General features: G+C 41.7%; 1 protein-coding gene across 6 annotated transcripts in view; it reads left to right on the top strand.

The window, feature by feature from the left end:
- The window catches only part of Trim30d (tripartite motif-containing 30D), a 37,840-nt gene that overhangs the window by 12,831 nt on the left and 5,914 nt on the right, over positions 1–19,095 (top strand). For 3 of the 6 annotated variants that reach the window (NM_199146.2, XM_006507546.3, XM_006507547.4), the window contains exons 2-5: positions 6,972–7,447; positions 10,750–10,845; positions 11,461–11,691; positions 15,293–15,315. In NM_199146.2, coding sequence (NP_954597.2) covers positions 7,028–7,447; positions 10,750–10,845; positions 11,461–11,691; positions 15,293–15,315 — 770 coding nt within the window. In that variant the 5' untranslated portion in view covers positions 6,972–7,027. The remainder of the gene's footprint in view (positions 1–6,971; positions 7,448–10,749; positions 10,846–11,460; positions 11,692–15,292; positions 15,316–19,095) is intronic. The other 3 variants (XM_006507548.3, XM_006507549.4, NM_001167828.1) reach the window with 2 other exon arrangements.

Below are 19,095 nucleotides of genomic sequence, written 5' to 3'. Positions count from 1 at the left end.
AGGTACCGTGAGGTACTTGAAAAGAAGGTGTATTCTTTTGCTCTAGGATGAAATGTTCTATAAATATCTGTTAGATCCATTTGGTTGATAACTCCTGTTAGTTTCATTGTGTCTCTGTTTAGTTTCTGTTTCCATGATCCATCCATTGCTGATAGTAGGCTTTTGAAGTTTCCTACTATTATTTTGTGGGGTGCAATGTATGCTTTGAGCTTTAGTAAAGTTTCTTTGATGAATGTAGGTGTCCTTCATTTGGAGCATAGATTTTTCAGAATTGAGAGCTCTTCATAGTAGATTTTTCTTTTAACCAGTATGGAATGTCCTTCCTTATTTTTTTTTTTTTGATAATATTTGCTTGAAACTTGATTTTATTCGATATTAGAATCGCTACACCAACTTGTTTCTTGGGACCAATTGCTTGGCAAATTGTGTTCCAACCTTTTATTCTGATGTAGTATTTGCCTTTTCACTGAAGTGCGTTTACTGTATGCAGCAAAACACTCAGTCCTATTTATATATGCAGTCTGTTAGTCTATGTCTTTTTGGGAGAATTGAGTCCATTGATATTAAGGATATTAAGGGAAAAGTGATTGCTACTTCCTATTATTTTTGTTGTTAGAGGTGGAATTATGTTTGTGTCGCTATATTCTTAGAGTTTGTTGAGAGATTATTTTCTTGCTTTTTCTAGGGTGCAGTTTCCCTCCTTGTGTTGGGGTTTTCCATTTATTATTCTTTCTAGGGCTGAATTTATGGGAAGATATTATGTAAATGTGGTTTTGTTATGGAATATCTTGGTTTCTCCATCTATGGTAATTGAGAGTTTTTCTGGCTATAGTAGCGTGGGTTGGCATTTGTGATCTCTTGGGGTCTGTATGAGATCTGCCCAGGATCTTCCAGGTTTTATAGACTCTGGGGAGAAGTCAGGTATAATTCTAATAGGTCTGACTTTATCTGTTACTTGACCTTTTTTCCTTACTGTTTTTAATATTTTTTTCTTTGTTTTGTGCAACTGGTGTTTTGATTATTATGTGACAGGAGGAATTTCTTTTCTAGTCCAGTCTATTTGGAATTCTGTAGGCTTCTTGTATGTTCATGGGCATCTCTTTCTTTAGGTATGGGAAGTTTTCTTCTATTATTTTGTTGAAAATATGTACTGGCCCTTTAAGTTGGGAATCATTGCTCTCTTCTATATCTATTATCCTTAGGTTTGGTCTTCTCATTGTGTCCTGGATTTCCTATATGTTTTGAGTTAGGAGCTTTTTGCATTTTGCATTTTCTTTGACTTTTATGCCAATGTTTTCCAAGTTATCTTTTGTACCAGAGAGTCTCTGATTCTCTCTCTCTCTCTCTCTCTCTCTCTCTCTCTCTCTCTCTCTCTCTCTCTCTCTCCTCACTATCTTGAAATTCTTGCATCTATGACTCCAGATCTCTTTCCTAGGTTTTCTAACTCCAGGGTTGTCTCCCTTTGTGATTTATTGTTTCTATTTTCATTTTTAGATCTTGAATGGTCTTGTTCATTTCCTTTGTCTGTTTCATTGTGTTTTCCTGTAATTCTTTAAGGGGTTTTTGTGTTTCCTCTTTAAGAACTTCTGTCTGTTTACCTGTGATCTCCTGTATTTCTTTTTTTTTATGATAATTCTGTTTTCTTATTTTTTTTAATTAGGTATTTTCCTCGTTTACATTTTCAATGCTATCCCAAAGGTCCCCCATACCCACCCCCCCCAATCCCCTACCCACCCACTCCCCCTTTTTGGCCCTGGCGTTCCCCTGTACTGGGGCATATAAAGTTTGCGTGTCCAATGGGCCTCTCTTTGCAGTGATGGCCGACTAGGCCATCTTTAAATACATATGCTGCTAAAGACAAGAGCTCCCGAGTACTGGTTAGTTCATATTGTTGTTCCACCTATAGGGTTGCAGATCCCTTTAGCTCCTTGGGTACTTTCTCTAGCTCCTCCATTGGGAGCCCTGTGATCCACCCATTAGCTGACTGTGAACATCCACTTCTGTGTTTGCTAGGCCCCGGCATAGTCTCACAAGAGAGAGCTATATCTGGGTCCTTTCAGCAAAATCTTGTTAGGGTATGCAATGGTGTCAGCATTTGGAAGCTGATTATGGGATGGATCCCTGCATTTGGCAATCACTAGATGGTCCATCCTTTCGTCACAGCTCCAAATTTTGTCTCTGTAACTACTTCCATGGGTGTTTTGTTCTCATTTCTAAGAAAGGGTAAAGTATCCACACTTTGGTCTTCGTTCTTCTTGAATTTCATGCGTTTGGCAAGTTGTATCTTATATCTTGGGTATCCTAAGTTTCTGGGCTAATATCCACTTACCAGTGAGTACATATTGTGCAAGTTCCTTTGTGATTGGGTTACTTCACTCAGGATGATACCCTCCAGGTCCATCCATTTGCCTAGGAATTTCATAAATTCATTTTTTTTATAGCTGAGTAGTACTCCATTGTGTAAATGTACCACATTTTCTGTATCCATTCCTCTGTTGAGGGGCATCTGGTTTCTTTCCAGCTTCTGGCTATTATAAACAAGGCTGCTATGAACATAGTGGAGCATGTGTTCTTCTTACCGGTAGGGACATCTTCTGGATATATGCCCAGGAGAGGTATTGCGGGATCCTCCGGTAGTACTATGTCCAATTTTCTGAGGAACCGCCAGACTGATTTCCAGAGTGGTTGTACAAGCTTGCAATCCCACCAACAATGGAGGAGTGTTCCTCTTTCTCCACACCCTCGCCAGCATCTGCTGTCACCTGAGTTTTTGATCTTAGCCATTCTGACTGGAGTGAAGTGGAATCTCAGTGTTGATTTGATTTGCATTTCCCTGATGATTAAGGATGTTGAACATTTTTCAGGTGCTTCTCTGCCATTCGGTATTCCTCAGGTGAGAATTCTTTGTTCAGCTCTGAGCCCCATTTTTTAATGGGGTTGTTTGATTTTCTGGAGTCCACCTTCTTGAGTTCTTTATATATGTTGGATATTAGTCCCCTATCCGATTTGGGATAGGTAAAGATCCTTTCCCAATCTGTTGGTAGCCTTTTTGTCTTATTGACAGTGTCTTTTGCTTTGCAGAAGCTTTGCAATTTTATGAGGTCCCATTTATCGATTCTTGATTTTACAGCACAAGCCATTGCTGTTCTATTCATGAATTTTTCCCCTGTACTCATATCTTCGAGGCTTTTCCCTACTTTCTCCTCTATAAGTTTTAGTGTCTCTGGTTTTGTGTGAAGTTCTTTGATCCATTTAGATTTGACCTTAGTACAAGGAGATAAGTATGGATTGATTCGCATTCTTCTACATGATAGCAACCAGTTGTGCCAGCACCAATTGTTGAAAATGCTGTCTTTCTTCCACTGGATGGTTTTTGCTCCCTTGTCAAAGATCAAGTGACCATAGGTGTGTGGGTTCATTTCTGGGTCTTCAATTCTATTCCATTGGTCTACTTGTCTGTCTCTATACCAGTACCATGCAGTTTTTTATCACAATTGCTCTGTAGTAAAGCTTTAGGTCAGGCATGGTGATTCCACCAGAGGTTCTTTTATCCTTGAGAAGAGTATTTGCTATCCTAGGTATTTTGTTATTCCAGATGAATTTGCAAATTGCTCCTTCTAATTCGTTGAAGAATTGAGTTGGAATTTTGATGGGGATTGCATTGAATCTGTAGATTGCTTTTGGCAAGATAGCCATTTTTACAATGTTGATCCTGCCAATCCATGAGCATGGGAGATCTTTCCATCTTCTGAGATCTTCTTTAATTTCTTTCTTCAGAGACTTGAAGTTTTTATCATACAGATCTTTCACTTCCTTAGTTAGAGTCACGCCGAGATATTTTATATTATTTTTGACTATTGAGAAGGGTGTTGTTTCCCTAATTTCTTTCTCAGCCTGTTTATTCTTTGTGTAGAGAAAGGCCATTGACTTGTTTGAGTTAATTTTATATCCAGCTACTTCATTGAAGCTGTTTATCAGGCTTAGGAGTTCTCTGGTGGAATTTTTAGGGTCACTTATATATACTATCATATCATCTGCAAAAAGTGATATTTTGACTTCTTCCTTTCCAATTTGTATCCCCTTGATCTCCTTTTGTTGTCTAATTGCTCTGGCTAGGACTTCAAGTACAATGTTGAATAGGGAGGGCGAGAGTGGACAGCCTTTTCTAGTACCTGATTTTAGTGGGATTGCTTGCAGCTTCTCACCATTTACTTTGATGTTGGCTATTGGTTTGCTGTAGATTGCTTTTATCATGTTTAGGTATGGGCCTTGAATTCCTAATCTTTCCATAACTTTTATCATGAATGGGTGTTGTATTTTGTCAAATGCTTTCTCAGTATCTAACGAGATGATCATGTGGTTTTTGTCTTTGAGTTTGTTTATATAGTGGATTACATTGATGGATTTCCGTATATTGAACCAACCCTGCATCCCTGGGATGAAACCTACTTGGTCAAGATGGATGATTGTTTTGATGTGTTCTTGGATTCGGTTAGCAAGAACTTTATTGAGGATTTTTGCATCGATATTCATAAGGGAAATTGGTCTGAAGTTCTCTATCTTTGTTGGGTCTTTTTGTGGTTTAGGTATCAGAGTAATTGTGGCTTCAAAGAATGAGTTGGGTAGAGTACCTTCCGTTTCTATTTTGTGGAATAGTTTGTGAAGAACTGGAATTAAGTCTTCTTTGAAGGTCTGATAGAACTCTGCCCTAAACCCGTCTGGTCCTGGGCTTTTTTTGGCTAGGAGACTATTAATGACTGCTTCTATTTTTTTTAGGGGATGTAGGACTGTTGAGATCATTAACCTGATCTTGATTTAGCTTTGGTACCTGGTATCTGTCTAGAAACTTGTCCATTTCATCCAGATTTTCCAGTTTTGTTGAGTATAGCCTTTTGTAGAAGGATCTGATGGTGTTTTGGATTTCTTCAGGATCTGTTGTTATGTCTCCCTTTTCAGTTCTGATTTTGTTAATTAGGGTGCTTTCCCTGTGCCCTCTAGTGAGTCTGACTAAGAGTTTTTCTATCTTGTTGATTTTCTCAAAGAACCAGCTCCTTGATTGGTTGATTCTTTGAACAGTTCTTCTTGTTTCCACTTGGTTGATTTCACCCGTGAGTTTGATTATTTCCTGCCTTCTACTCCTCTTTGGTGAATTTGCTTCCTTTTCTTCTAGAGCTTTTAGGTGTGTTGTCAAGCTGCTAATGTGTGCTCTCTCTAGTTTCTTTTTGGAGGCACTCAGGGCTTTGAGTTTTCCTCTTAGGAATGCTTCCATTGTGTCCCATAAGTTTGGGTATGTTGTGGCTTCATTTTCATTAAACTCCAAAAAGTCCTTAATTTCTTTCTTTGATTCCTTCCTTGACCAAGGTATCATTGAGAATAGTGTTGTTCAGTTTCCACGTGAATGTTGGCTTTCTATTATTTATTTTGTTATTGAAGATCAGCCTTAGTCCATGGTGATCTGATAGGATGCATGGGACAATTTCAATATTTTTGTATATGTTGAGGCTTGTTTTGTGACCAATTATATGGTCAGAAACTGCTGGCCTCTGTATTCCACACCCTCTCTTGTGCAGCCTGCCCTCCGCGGAGTCCTGGAACCAAAGCGGCTACCGCCGGAGCCTGAGGCAGAAACCTCTCAGGCCGGGCGGACCCCTGTGCTCTCACCAGGAAGGTGGCCGGTTGTTTGGAGCCGAAGATCTCCTGTATTTCTTTAATGGGGTTATTTATGTCCTTCTTAAAGTCCACTATCACCATAATGAGAAATGATTTTAGACTCAAACCATGCTTTTCCTATATGATGGTGTTTCCAGGACTTGCTAATATGGGAGATTTGACTTCTGGTGATGCCAAGTAACCTTGGTTTGTGTTGCTTATGTTCTTATACTTGCCTCCTGACATATGATTATTTCTAGTTCTACCTGCCCTCAAGATATCTGACTTGAGGCTGTCCTTCCTGTGATCCTTGTTGTGTCAGAACTCCTTAGAGTTCAGCTGTCTCTGGGATCCTGTGAGTCTGGGATCCCCTGATCCTGAGCTCCTGTGGTCAAGCTGCCTCTGGGACCCTAACATCCTGGACTGACCAAGCTCCTAAGTTACTGGGATCCTGAGATACTGTGGTCCTGGGTGTGTTAGAGAACCTGGGAGTAGAGCTTCCTCTGAGTGTTGTGAGACTGACTTGGAGTTTGTGCCCAAGGTCTGCTCAGGGCACTGGCCCAGAAAGGAAGAAACCCCTGCCATTGGTCAGGCAGAGTTCTTGAGTGCCTCGGTCCCACTCATCCCACTTACTTCCAGTGTTGGGGTAGATGTTGTGTCCTCTTCACCTCTGATCCTATGATCCTAGGAGTATTAGAGCACCTGGGAGTAAATCTTCCTCTGGGTGTTTTGAGACTGGCTGCAAAGTTCATGCTCAAGGTTGTCTGCTCAGGGCACTGGCCCACACAGGAAGGAAGCTGTGCCACTGGTCAGACAGAGTTCCTGGGCACCTGGGTCCCACTGGTCCCAGTTACTTGACAAAGATAAAATCTTAACATTTCAGACACAAGATTCCTGGGAGACCCCAAGTAACTGGGGGCAGGGGACATAATTCTGCTTACCCTTTGTTCTGACTATCAGTGGTATCCTAGTATCCACCTCTTCTTTCTTTGATGACCTTTATGGGTTAGAGCAGGTTTGTGGGGCAGTGGGCTGTGTACAGCCTGGTCTCTAGTCAAGCAAGGATGTTGGCAGTAAATTCTTTCTACTATTCAGTAAAAGGAGGATAGCATTCCCATACATGAAATTTCTCATTTGGGGTGACCTAAAAGTACAGCACCTGAAACATGACAAAGTACTATTTGCTATGTCACAAAACCTCCTTCCACATATCTTCCTTTGTTCTTTTACCTTGTCATCATGGTCCTTCCTTTATATCTGAACAAGGTTCATTCTGATCCTTCATTTCTTACTTGGCCCTTTTCCCTATTCCTGTCACACAGCCATCCATGCATAAGTGTGAGAAGTCAGGACAGGCAGACACAGGATCACAGCAACTATGGCCTCATCAGTCCTGGAGATGATAAAGGAAGAAGTGACCTGCCCAATCTGTCTGGAGCTCTTGAAGGAATCTGTGAGTGCTGACTGTAACCACAGCTTCTGCAGAGCCTGCATCACACTGCACTATGAGTCTAACAGAAACCCAGAAGGGGAGGGCAACTGCCCTGTGTGCCGAGTTCCTTACCTGTTTGAGAATCTGAGGCCTAATCGACATGTTGCCAACATAGTAGAGAGGCTCAAGGGATTCAAGTCCATCCCAGAGGAGGAGCAGAAGGTTAATGCCTGTGTAGAACATGGAGAGAAACTCCAGCTCTTCTGTAAGGAGGACATGATGGCCATCTGCTGGCTTTGTAAGCAATCCCAGGAGCACAGTGGTCACCAAACAGCTCTCATTGAAGAGGTCAACCATGAATACAAGGTAAGGAACAGGGGGATACAGGAAACAAAGCATAAAACAGTAACAAAGAGAAAACATCACCTTTTTCATTTTTTACCTTTGACATTGTACTTACCTGAGCATTATAGGCTTAGAAGTTGAATTATCATTCTATACTCTTTTACATTTTGACTCCTAAAATAGTGATTTATTCCACTTAAGCAAAAGAGAATTTGCCTGGACTACAATTACTGAAAGACAAAAAAAATTATTTTTGGAACTGTTACTTTAAATTGAATTAATATCCAAAAAATGTCAAATCAGCAGAAGACCATCTGATGATTTATTCTGTGTTTATATCCTTTCAATGTTAACGTCAGATTTCTTCAATGTACCTAACATGCCACCTAGTGACTTTCAACAATGGGGTTAATAAGCACATGACACACAGCAGTGAAGAGAATGTGCATGTGGCAGCTGAAACATCAGGGAGGAGAGGAAGGTTCCCATAATGAGAAACACAGCAGCAAGTTCTGTGCTTAATCTATGTTTTCTGTTGTTTGTTTTTGAGACCAAATATAAACTCACGGAGATTGTGGCTGCATGCATAGGGCCTGAAAGGGGCTGGACCAAATAGGATTCTGGAACAGGAAGAAGTGGCCATATAATCCACCCCTAAGCCCTAAGCAATCTATAATTGATAACTACTTGAAATGAATAAATACTTTTCTCTAGGGAGTCACACTGGGGAAATAAACCATCCTTAAGGAAATTCCTATGCCCAGTAATAGATGCACAGCCAGCACAAATGCACCGAGCCCTCATTAGGAGGTTCTTTCTTTCCCTTTTTCTGTTTAGAACCATATAGTCCTTTGCTTTTATATCATGGTTTGAGTTTTTATGGGATTCCCATATGTTCAAAACATATACTCTATATCTATATGCACGCCTTGTGAATTTTTTTACTTAGCTCTTTTTATGGTTTGTTTGTTTTGTCATATTCCAGTGTGTTTGCTTTTTATTTCTCTTACTGTATTTTCTTTTATTCTGTTATTATTTCTTACATGCCTCTTTGTTTTCTTTTTTAAACTATTTATTGGTTCTTTGTGAATTTTACATCATGTACTCCAACCTCACTCATCTCCACCCCCTTTAGTGCCTGCCCTTCACCATTTCAACCTCACTGCTAATAGTGAAAAACTCATTTCGAAAGCTGTAGTGTGTCACACTGTGTCCTATAGTATACCATTTAGTCCATAATTCTTTGCTTGCAAATGTTGATTGCAACAAGTCATTGGTATTGTCTGAGGCCTCTGGCTTCTGCTACTTTATCAATACTAGAACTGCACTAGGACTCCTCTCAGATATCCTGTCATTGCCCTGTGTCATGTTGATCCTGTAGTATTAGATCTGTAAGACTTGTCCCTTCTTGTGTTCTAGCAGTTTACTGATGGAGTAGATGTTTCAGTGGGACAATTCTAAGGCTTGGGTTTTGGCCTGAGCAGTTTCAAAACTGCAGGCTTTCAAACACCTTTGAGGCCCACTCACCATCAATCCTAGTAACAGGATCTCCTCACCCTGCTGCTTATGTGAGGTGTAGGGCCAGATCTCCCAAGCTTTTCAGCTTCTGTGAGACATGGCCAGTACTCACACACTATCATGAGAATTAGCAGCTTAGTAGACCTGACTCTGATGATGCTAGTTATCCTGACTGCCATAGATTACAAGGGATAAGGGAAGAAGGGTGTCTCTCACTTGTATGCAACACTGCCCAGAAATCAAAAGGAACAGCTCTCCTGCATTCACACCCTTGGGGCCTGTTAACCTGCAATCCCCACATCCAGGACCAGCCCTACTGTGGTGCCCAGTCACAGTGTAGGACCAGCTCTCCGGAGTGCTGCAGCAGTTGAGGGCCAGGACCAGCTCTCATGCTCTCATGACCCAGGGCCAGCTCTCCTTCTTGAAGTAGATGTCAAAGGTAGACAGTGGGACAGGGCATCTCTCCCTCTCCTATGCTGTCACACAGCAAAGTTGCAGGGCCAGCTATCCCACACTCACACCCTTAAGGCTGCTCACTGGTGCCTCCATCATCAGAGTCAGGTCTACTGTGCTGCCCAAGTGAGGTACAGGGCCTGCTCTCCCATGTACTCAGCAGATGAAGAAGAGGGCCAGCTCTCCCCTTCTGAAGACCTCAGGCCAGCTCTTCTGCTTTCCATAGGTATCAAGGAGTGTGTATGTTCTGTGAGGGGGTGTATCTCTCCCTTGCCCATGTTACCTCACAGCAGACAAGTAGCAGAACCAGCTCTCCCAGCTCACACCCTTGGGTCAGGTTGTCCAATTCCCTGCCACCAGGATCAGCTCTACTGTGCTGCTCAGGAAAGGTACAGGGTCTACTCTTCCAAGTGCTGCAGACAACACATGCCTCTTTTTTTTCTAACAGGATACCCAAGAGCATGGATCTGGATGGGAGGGGAGACGAGGTGGTAAAGAACCTGGAGGAGGGATGAGAGGGAAAATATTAATCAGAATGTATTGGGGCTAAAGAGAGACTCAGCACTTAAGAGCATGAGCTGTTATTGCATAGATTCTGAGTTCAATATCCAGCAATCACATGGTGTCTCACAGCCATCCATAATAGGATGTGATGCTTTCTCCTGTTATGCAGGCATACATGCAAAAAGAGCACTCATATACTTAAATAAATAAAACTTTTTTTAAAACATGCCTTGAAATATATATTGTATGAAAAGTCATTTTCAGTGAAAGAAAGAAACATAACTGCAAAAATATTCAATAAGAAATAAAAAGGGGGGAGAAAAAAGAATGTTCATGTGGCCAGTGTTGTTACACAGGTTTTAGTCTCAGAGCCCTGGCAGCTGATGCTCCTGCATCTCTGAGTTTCAGGAGTATGCTTCTCTACACAGTAGCAACAGGTAAGTCAAGGCTACACAATATGACCCATTTTTTAAAAAAAGTACAGGTATCAAATATGACACAGTAGGGCATGTGATGTATGTACATAGTTGTGATCAGAAAACTAACAAAAGTGTCCTGGTTTTCTGATGCTGGCAGCAGAATAAAAGGTTTCTACTGAGTGGGATGAATGACTTAGAGAGATTTCTGTCTTTTTCTGTATGGAGGTGGTGTGTATAAAATATAAAAATCAATTGAGCTGTAGCCTTTTAAGATTTATATACTTTATGTGCATAAATATTGACACAAGTTTTTCAAAAGAGGACAGTCTTGAGCTTCCTGTCTTTCCAGAAGAGTTTGTTGCCCTTTGCTTAGGAACAGCAGTCCTACTAACCACACAACTTGACTCTGATACAATTCCTTTCTCACAGGAGAAGCTACAGGCAGCTCTGCAGAAGCTGATGGAAAATGAGAAAAGATGTGATGAATGGCAGGATGACCTTCAGCAACAGAGAGCTGACTGGGAGGCAAGTGGGGACCCTTCCTAAGGGAGACAGTCTGATGCCCAAAAGGGACCTGGGCAAGAAGCAACTGGGGTCTTTACTTCCTGGGAGTTGATGAGGCCAAGAGGCCTTGACTATACTTTCCTCCTGGTTCCCCCAGAGCTGGAGAAGCAGAGTCAGTGTATCACATGGGAGCTGAGCTCTGTGGGAAGCTGGCACCATGGAGGATGCTTGGTCAGAATGGCTGCTGGCTCCTACTCCTGTGGTGCTTTCTATAATGCCCATTGTTGGGAAATATGCTTGGGAACAGGCCACAGTTCTAGTCTTTGGGTTTAGCTTCTCTTAAGGGTTCAGAGGTGGAATGAGGACTATTGCAGGCAGGAACAAGTACCTTAGACAACTGTTTAGAAACTGAGCCATATCCAGTTATCCTACTTTGGCTCACAAGACCTTGGTAAAGGTGACCTAAGGTCTTTGCTTGGAATGTACTTCACAGATATTAAAAGGGAAAGCCTGCTTCCCTAAGAATCCCTTCCCTTTCTCAAGCTCAATTCCGTATGAAAGCTTAGAGCAGTTTTTCTCTATCTCCTGGTCCCATTTGGACAGACTGAATTCCTCCCTCTTTTTTCACCCTTAAAGAACCAAATACACAGTGATATAGAAGACATTCAGATAGAGTTTAATGGACTAAGAGACCTCCTAGACTCCAAGGAGAATGAGAAGCTGCAGGAGCTGAAGAAAGAGAAGGAAGAGGTTATGGAAAAGCTGGAAGAGTCTGAACATGAGCTAAGGGAGCAGAGGGAGTTGGTGAGAGACCTCATCTCATATGTTCAGCATCAGTTGGAGCTGTCAGTCATGGAAATGAAGCAGGTAAGACTGCAGGAGAACCCAGTGTCTGAGAGTCAGGGGACATGGAAGCCATTGTCCTCCCTCTCTGCTCCTGTATTCTTCCTGGTGATTACAGTGCGCTCTTCCTGTAGTCTTTCCTGAATCAGGTTCAGAAGCTTGGGGAGTCGTTACATGCATGAATGTCAAGAGGAAATGGTATTTTATTATTTTATCAGGTATAGTAGGGAGAGAAGAGCTGTTGTATCACGGATAGAAATTGTTGGGGTCCAGGAGTCAAACCACAAACAAAATGAACACAGATCTCTAACAGGGATAGTTCATTGAGCATTCACCCAAGGTCTAATCAATGAGGGCCATGAACAAGACTGTGGAGCTGATTGAGACCATGAGTCCGAATCCTACAAGGCCTTTAAGCCTGAAATCCACAAATATCTATGATAAGTTATTCCACCAATCAGGATTTGGAGTAGGGGACAGCTTTAGGAGCACGTCTTTGCTGTACATTTATATTTCTCTCATTGGTTGAGGTATTCAGTCGTGGTACAGGTCTTGCCTTCCCTAACATTCATCTCTTAACTTGCCAACCAGGATGCCAGTTACCCATCTCTCTCTCTCTCTCTCACTCTCGCTCTCGCTCTCTCGCTCTCGCTCTCGCTCTCTCAGTCTCTCTTTCTGCCAAGTAGGATGTCAATTACCAGGAAGTTATTGGGAACCTAAAACTTTACTCGACTCCCATTTAAAATGGAAGTCTTATTCCAAATGGCTTTTTATATTAGTGCAGGTATCCCTCTTATGTTGGGGGTCCATCCTAGGAGCAGCTTAAAAAGGCAAACCATAAAAGTCATACTTACACAGGTACAGGAAATTTTGCTGTATTGTGGTAAATCTCCTCCAAAATATGCCCTGGCAATAAAAACACAACACAGTTAATATGATTACATGCTGTGAGCCTAGATTGGGCAGATCTACCGCTATACTACCATCTTCCACAGCTTATGAGACCCCTTAGAACTTGCGGTTTCTCCAGGCCATGTGCTTCTGCTCCACTTTTCTTCTTCCTCCTCCTCCTCTTCTGCGTCCTCACCCTCTTCCATTTTCTACTTCCTCTCTCTCCCTCACCTTCTGCTCCACCTTCCCTTTTATGTGCCCAATCATCATCTTTCCTTTATTTTACAAATTAAGGTGGGAAACAAGTTTATAAGAAATCACCTGAGTGCTGACTCATTCCTTGTTCAAAGTCACTCACAGGAGAATGGAATTAACATCAAATATAATTAGCCCCAGGGCTATCCACAACAATGCTGGGCAGTTGATTCTGGTCCAAGCTTATTGTGGCTAACTACACAAAGCAGTTCTAACTGACCTCTCTTGTGATTGCTTCCCAAGTAAAACCAAAGTACAGAACATAACATAATATGCAATCAACTTGGTGATGAAAAGTTTCAATGTAATAGCACATGAGAAAGTTTCCTTTAATATTAATATTAATATTAATGTTAATATTAATATTAATAACAGCATAAAACGGCTGGCTAGACAGGCAGTAGTTACCTAGGCCTTAACAGCTAATACCCTTCTGTACTGCTGAGCATGTGTGAAGCACATTTTCACCTGTCAAGTTAGTCAGTTCACCAGAATTTGAAAGTATTAGAGTTATTTCTCCTTATGAAGATTTGAAATACTTATCCCCACTGCCTGTGATTGCAGTGGAAGTGTGACTTGGGGTAGGGATATGATCAAGCAACTCATTGAAAGGTTTCCATGCCTCTATCTGCCAGTGGCTAATGTGAAAGGTTGCTTCATTATCTATAAAGGCATAAATTTTAGTGTATTTAATCTCTATCACATTTTAAAATAATTTATACCAAAGTCATATTCTGGTTCTGAACATCACTGTGGGAATTTGTTTTTTTTTTTTCATTATAATTGTCAGTCTTGTAGACCTTGAAGGTTCTAGAAATTTGTCATAACTCCTTTGATTTCTTTGTTTCCATGGTGTTAATTTAATTACAAATGAAAATATTCATATTAGACAAAACTATGCATTTATGTCTATACTGAACTAATTCAAATACATACTTACTTCAACCAACACACTTCACAATCTTGAAACTTTATCTCTTGAATAATGAATATGCCTATTTTTCTCTACCTCCAGGCCCTGAGGATCTCCATTCTGATCCTTACTCTTATGAGATCAAATATGTGTACATGATACATATTTAAATCGTATCATTTAATGATTTTTTTTCTGTTCCCAGCTGGTTTAGTATAAAATAAATTCTCTTAAGTTCAGACAAATTATGACAAATGACAATACTTCTTGCTTTTAAACATCTAATATTTTACTATATGCTGATCATGTCATTTTTATCCATTTGTCTGTTGATTAGTCCTCTGATTGACTCTCTATTTTTTCTACAATAATAATGAATGATTCAGGAGACATGAGCATACAGACTTCTTCAAAAGGATAAATTGATAATTTGTGCTCTTGCAAAATGTCTTTTACTATGGAATCTACTGATAGGTTATTGTCTGCCAATGAAATGAGCCAATCCAAGACATATTAGAATATATTAAAGCCAAGTTTATTGGAAAGTTCAGGTGCCCATTTAACATATCAAAATGGACCTGGCCAGTCAGGTCTGACTTCAATAAGCCCATAATGAAGAGTCAAATTAATATTGGAAAGGAGAAAATGAAGATTTATTAAATGTAGCTACTTTGGAAGAGAGACAAAGATTCACAAAATTACGCTATCCTTATTCAGGATTTCTAAGTGAGATCAAAGTTTAAATAGAGAACCAAGGAGATGCACATATGTGTAGTCCAGGTCGAGGTGTGGTCCTGTCCATCATTCTCACATCATGATCTGGGTTGCAGTGTCACACTTTAAGGTAGTCAGGCAAGTCATTACAACTGTTGGAAATCTTTTAAGGAGATCAGCTCTTCCTCTGGCTAAAACTGTTTCTCTTCTCTCAATGTGAGATCCTGGAGAAATACCTGTTTCTTTGGAATCAAAGTTTTAACAGTTTGATACTCAAATTGAGAAACACACATATCTCTTTAGATTGGCTTCTTTCCTGCTAGGCCAATTGCAGAAAGAAAAGAAAAGCAGAAGGGGCAGGGGAGAAGAGGGTGGAGTTAGCAGAGATCTGGTTAGTTGGTTTTAAGAATTAAACATTCTAAGCCTCTGGTCCTTTTGGATTCCTCAATATTAATATAACAAATCATTTTTTAATGATTAAAAGAATTTGGAATACAGCTTCTCATACATATGAGTTTCCAGTAAGATACCAAACATGTAGCATGAGAAAGGTCACATGTTTATTTGTTTAACTGTTTAACAATATGCACATAAAAACCTATGTGAGCTGTCAAACTACTGTTTCTTTATGTTTGGTCTCCGATGCTGGTAGCATAAGACAGAAAGAGTCTATTAATTTACATATAAGTGAAATAAAGAGCCACACACTGTATTTATATGATGTCTTGGGGAGCTGTGGGTGACTGATTTGATTCTCTTTTGACTTTGTCTCTTTGGCCAATAAGAGTGTAACCAGGATTTGCAAGAACATAAAGAACATGTTATTAATTGTGTTTTCTTCCTTCTCTCTAGGGTGTAAATTATGTCCTGACAAGGTATGTCTGGGCTGATAGGGAAGGATAGTCCTATTCGGTGTTGAAAATTAGTTGATATTCAATTAGAATCAATGTCTCTGGGGTTTTGCAAATTTTACACATAATGTTATTCTGACATTCTAGGAAGAGGAAAGAGGAGAAGGAAAAAGGCAGGGTCTGAGCATTTGGTAACTTTTGAGAACAAATTGGGTTCTCTTTTAGGGGACTGGATTATGGAGATCTATTGAGCTAGGTCAGTAGTGAGATGAAACAAATGGACCTATAGGAGATTTGGACTCCTATTGGACACATCATCTGTCCATTCTGTGTGCTTGTATCTAACTCTGGATTTGCAGGTAACAAGGGCATGTAGGTACTGTATGTCCTCTGTGTCTGCAATGTTCACAAAATTCTATACTGGGAAAAAATTCCTGAGTGTTTTGTGTTTTTCTCCTGGGGATAGAGGAGATCCAGATTTCCATTGTGTTTATAATTAGATTTTTTTAAAAGGAGACTTAACTCTGTGGGCACAGTCTTTTGGCAGTGAAACAATGGCTGCAGGTAGACCACATATGTCACAGGACTGTGGGAAAACTCAACCTTGTGTGTAAATTGTCACATCTCAGCTGTCAGCATCAGTATCCATCCTAACATGTGGAGCTTATGTCAGTCTTAGTTTGGTTTCCAAATTTTGTCATCTTAACAAGAGAACCTGAAGAAGCAGATGCTGGCTGACAGTGTCCTCATTGACAACAGTGTTTGAAGCCTTGGCTTTCTTGAGATGGCTTTCCAGCTCACATTCTATGACTCTATTATACCAGATTTTTGAGAACATACCTTCCTTCCTTCCTTCCTTCTTTCCTTCCTTCCTTCCATTTCTTTCTTTCTTCCTTTCTTCCTTCCTTTCTTTCTTTTTTTTTCTTTTTCCAATTTTTTATTGGATATTTTCTACATTTACACAATGGAATAGTACTCAGTTATTAAGAATGAGGACATCCCCTTCCGGTCCGATCAGCACCGGGGTAGCTAGGGCGCCAGCTACCCACAACACCCGCCACAGGATCTTAAGACTTCTGGTGAGTGGAACACAGCATCTGCCCCAATCCAATTGCGCGGGACCTGAGACTGCATTAGTTAGGGAAGCAGAAAACCCGGTCTGAGTAGGGGCACAAGCCCCTTCCAGTCCGAGCAGCACAGGGGTAGCTAGGGCGCAGAGTCGGCTGACACCCACCAGCTACCCACAACACCCACAATGGTATCTTAAGACTTCTGAGGATAGGGATCTGTCCGGTGCGGGAGCGCTTTGCCTGAGCATCAGCAGCAGACATCTCAGTTCCTGGACCCCACCGAGTGTATCCTGCACAGGGAGCTGGCCATTTTCCCAGCCAGAGGATAGGGATCTGCCCAGCACGGGAGCGCTTTGCCTGAGCATCGGCAGCAGACATCTTGGTTCCGGGACCCTGCCGAGTGTATCCTGCACAGACATCTTGGTTCCAGGACCCCACCGAGTGTATCCTGCACAGCTCCAGAGAATACCAGATGGCAAAAGGCAAACATAAGAATCCTACTAACAGAAATCAAGACCACACACCATCATCAGAACGCAGCACTCCCACCCCACCTAGTCCTGGGCACAACAACACAACCAAAAAGCTAGACCTGGATTTAAAAGCATATCTCATGATGATGGTAGAGGACATCAAGAAGGACTTTAATTACTCACTTAAAGAAATACAGGAGAACACTGCTAAAGAGTTACAAGTTCTTTAAAAAAAAAACATAGGAAAACACAACCAAACAGGTAGAAGTTCTTAAAGAAAAACAGGAGGGTTCTGGGACTCAGCAGAACTTAGGAAATTAGTCTGAACAGGTTAGAGGGTGCGCCAGAGAACCAGACAGCTTCTGGGACGGGCGGAAGCACAGAGCCGCTGAGGCAGCACCCTTGGCAGGCCGCAGACAGCCAGCCACCGTCCGGACCAGAGGACAGGTGTCCGCCTGGCTTGGGAGGCAGCCTCAGCCTCAGCAGCAGTGGTCGCCATCTTGGTTCCGGGACTCAGCAGAACTTAGGAAATTAGTCTGAACAGGTTAGAGGGTGCGCCAGAGAACCGGACAGCTTCTGGGACAGACAGAAGCACAGAGCCGCTGAGGCAGCACCCTTGGCGGGCCGCAGACAGCCAGCCACCATCCGGACCAGAGGACAGGTGTCCGCCTGGCTTGGGAGGCAGCCTCAGCCTCAGCAGCAGTGGTCGCCATCTTGGTTCCAGGACTCAGCAGAACTTAGGAAATTAGTCTGAACAGGTTAGAGGGTGCGCCAGAGAACCAGACAGCTTCTGGGACGGGCAGAAGCACAGAGCCGCTGAGGCAGCACCCTTGGCGGGCCGCAGACAGCCAGCCACCATCCGGACCAGAGGACAGGTGTCTGCCTGGCTTGGGAGGCAGCCTCAGCCTCAGCAGCAGCGGTCGCCATCTTGGTTCCAGGACTCCCTGGAACTTAGGAATTTAGTCTGCACAGGTGAGAGTCTGCACCACAGAAGCTGACAGCTTCTGGGAACTGCCAAAGCAACACAGCTTCTGAAAGAGGCCCTGTTTTGGGCCTTCTTCTTCGACCAGGAGGAGGTCCAAAAACAAGATATCTGCGCACCTTCCCTGTAAGAGAGCTTGCCAGCAGAGAGTGCTCTGAGCACTGAAACTCAGAGGAGAGAATCTGTCACCCAGGTCTGCTGAGAGACGGTAACAGAATCACCAGAAGAACAATCTCTAAACAGAGTCAACTATAACTACTAACTCCAGAGATTACCAGATGGCGAAAGGTAAACGTAGGAATCCTACTAACAGGAACCAAGACCACTCACCATCATCAGAACCCAGCACTCCCACTTCGCCCAGTCCAGGGCACCCCAACACACCCGAAAACCTAGACCTAGATTTAAAAGCATATCTCATGATGATGGTAGAGGACATCAAGAAGGACTTTAATAAATCACTTAAAGAAATACAGGAGAACACTGCTAAAGAGTTACAAGTCCTTAAAGAAAAACAAAAAAAAACACAATCAAACAGGTAGAAGTCCTTACAGAAAAAGAGGAAAAAACATACAAACATGTGATGGAAATGAACAAAACCATACTAGACCTAAAAAGGGAAGTAGACACAATAAAGAAAACTCAAAGTGAGGCAACACTGGAGATAGAAACCCTAGGAAAGAAATCTGGAACCATAGATTTGAGCATCAGCAACAGAATACAAGAGATGGAAGAGAGAATCTCAGGTGCAGAAGATTCCATAGAGAACATCGGCACAACAATCAAAGAAAATGGAAAATGAAAAAAGATCCTGACTCAAAATATCCAGGAAATCCAGGACACAATGAGAAGACCAAACCTACGGATAATAGGAGTGGATGAGAATGAAGATTTTCAACTCAAAGGACCAGCAAACATCTTCAACAAAATTATTGAAGAAAACTTCCCAAATATAAAGAAAGAGATACCTATGAACATACAAGAAGCCTACAGAACTCCAAATAGACTGGACCAGAAAAGAAATTCCTCCCAACACATAATAATCAGAACAACAAATGCACTAAATAAAGATAGAATACTAAAAGCAGTAAGGGAAAAAGGTCAAGTAACATAAAAAGGCAAGCCTATCAGAATTACACCAGATTTTTCACCAGAGACTATGAAAGCCAGAAGAGCCTGGACAGATGTTATACAGACACTAAGAGAACACAAATGCCAGCCCAGGCTACTATACCCAGCCAAACTCTCAATTACCATAGATGAAAAAACCAAAGTATTC

The sequence above is a fragment of the Mus musculus genome, chromosome 7 (genome assembly GCF_000001635.26).
Source record: "Mus musculus strain C57BL/6J chromosome 7, GRCm38.p6 C57BL/6J".
In the NCBI taxonomy this organism is placed as follows: domain Eukaryota; kingdom Metazoa; phylum Chordata; class Mammalia; order Rodentia; family Muridae; genus Mus; species Mus musculus.
This window is presented reverse-complemented; position numbering and strand designations above follow the sequence as displayed.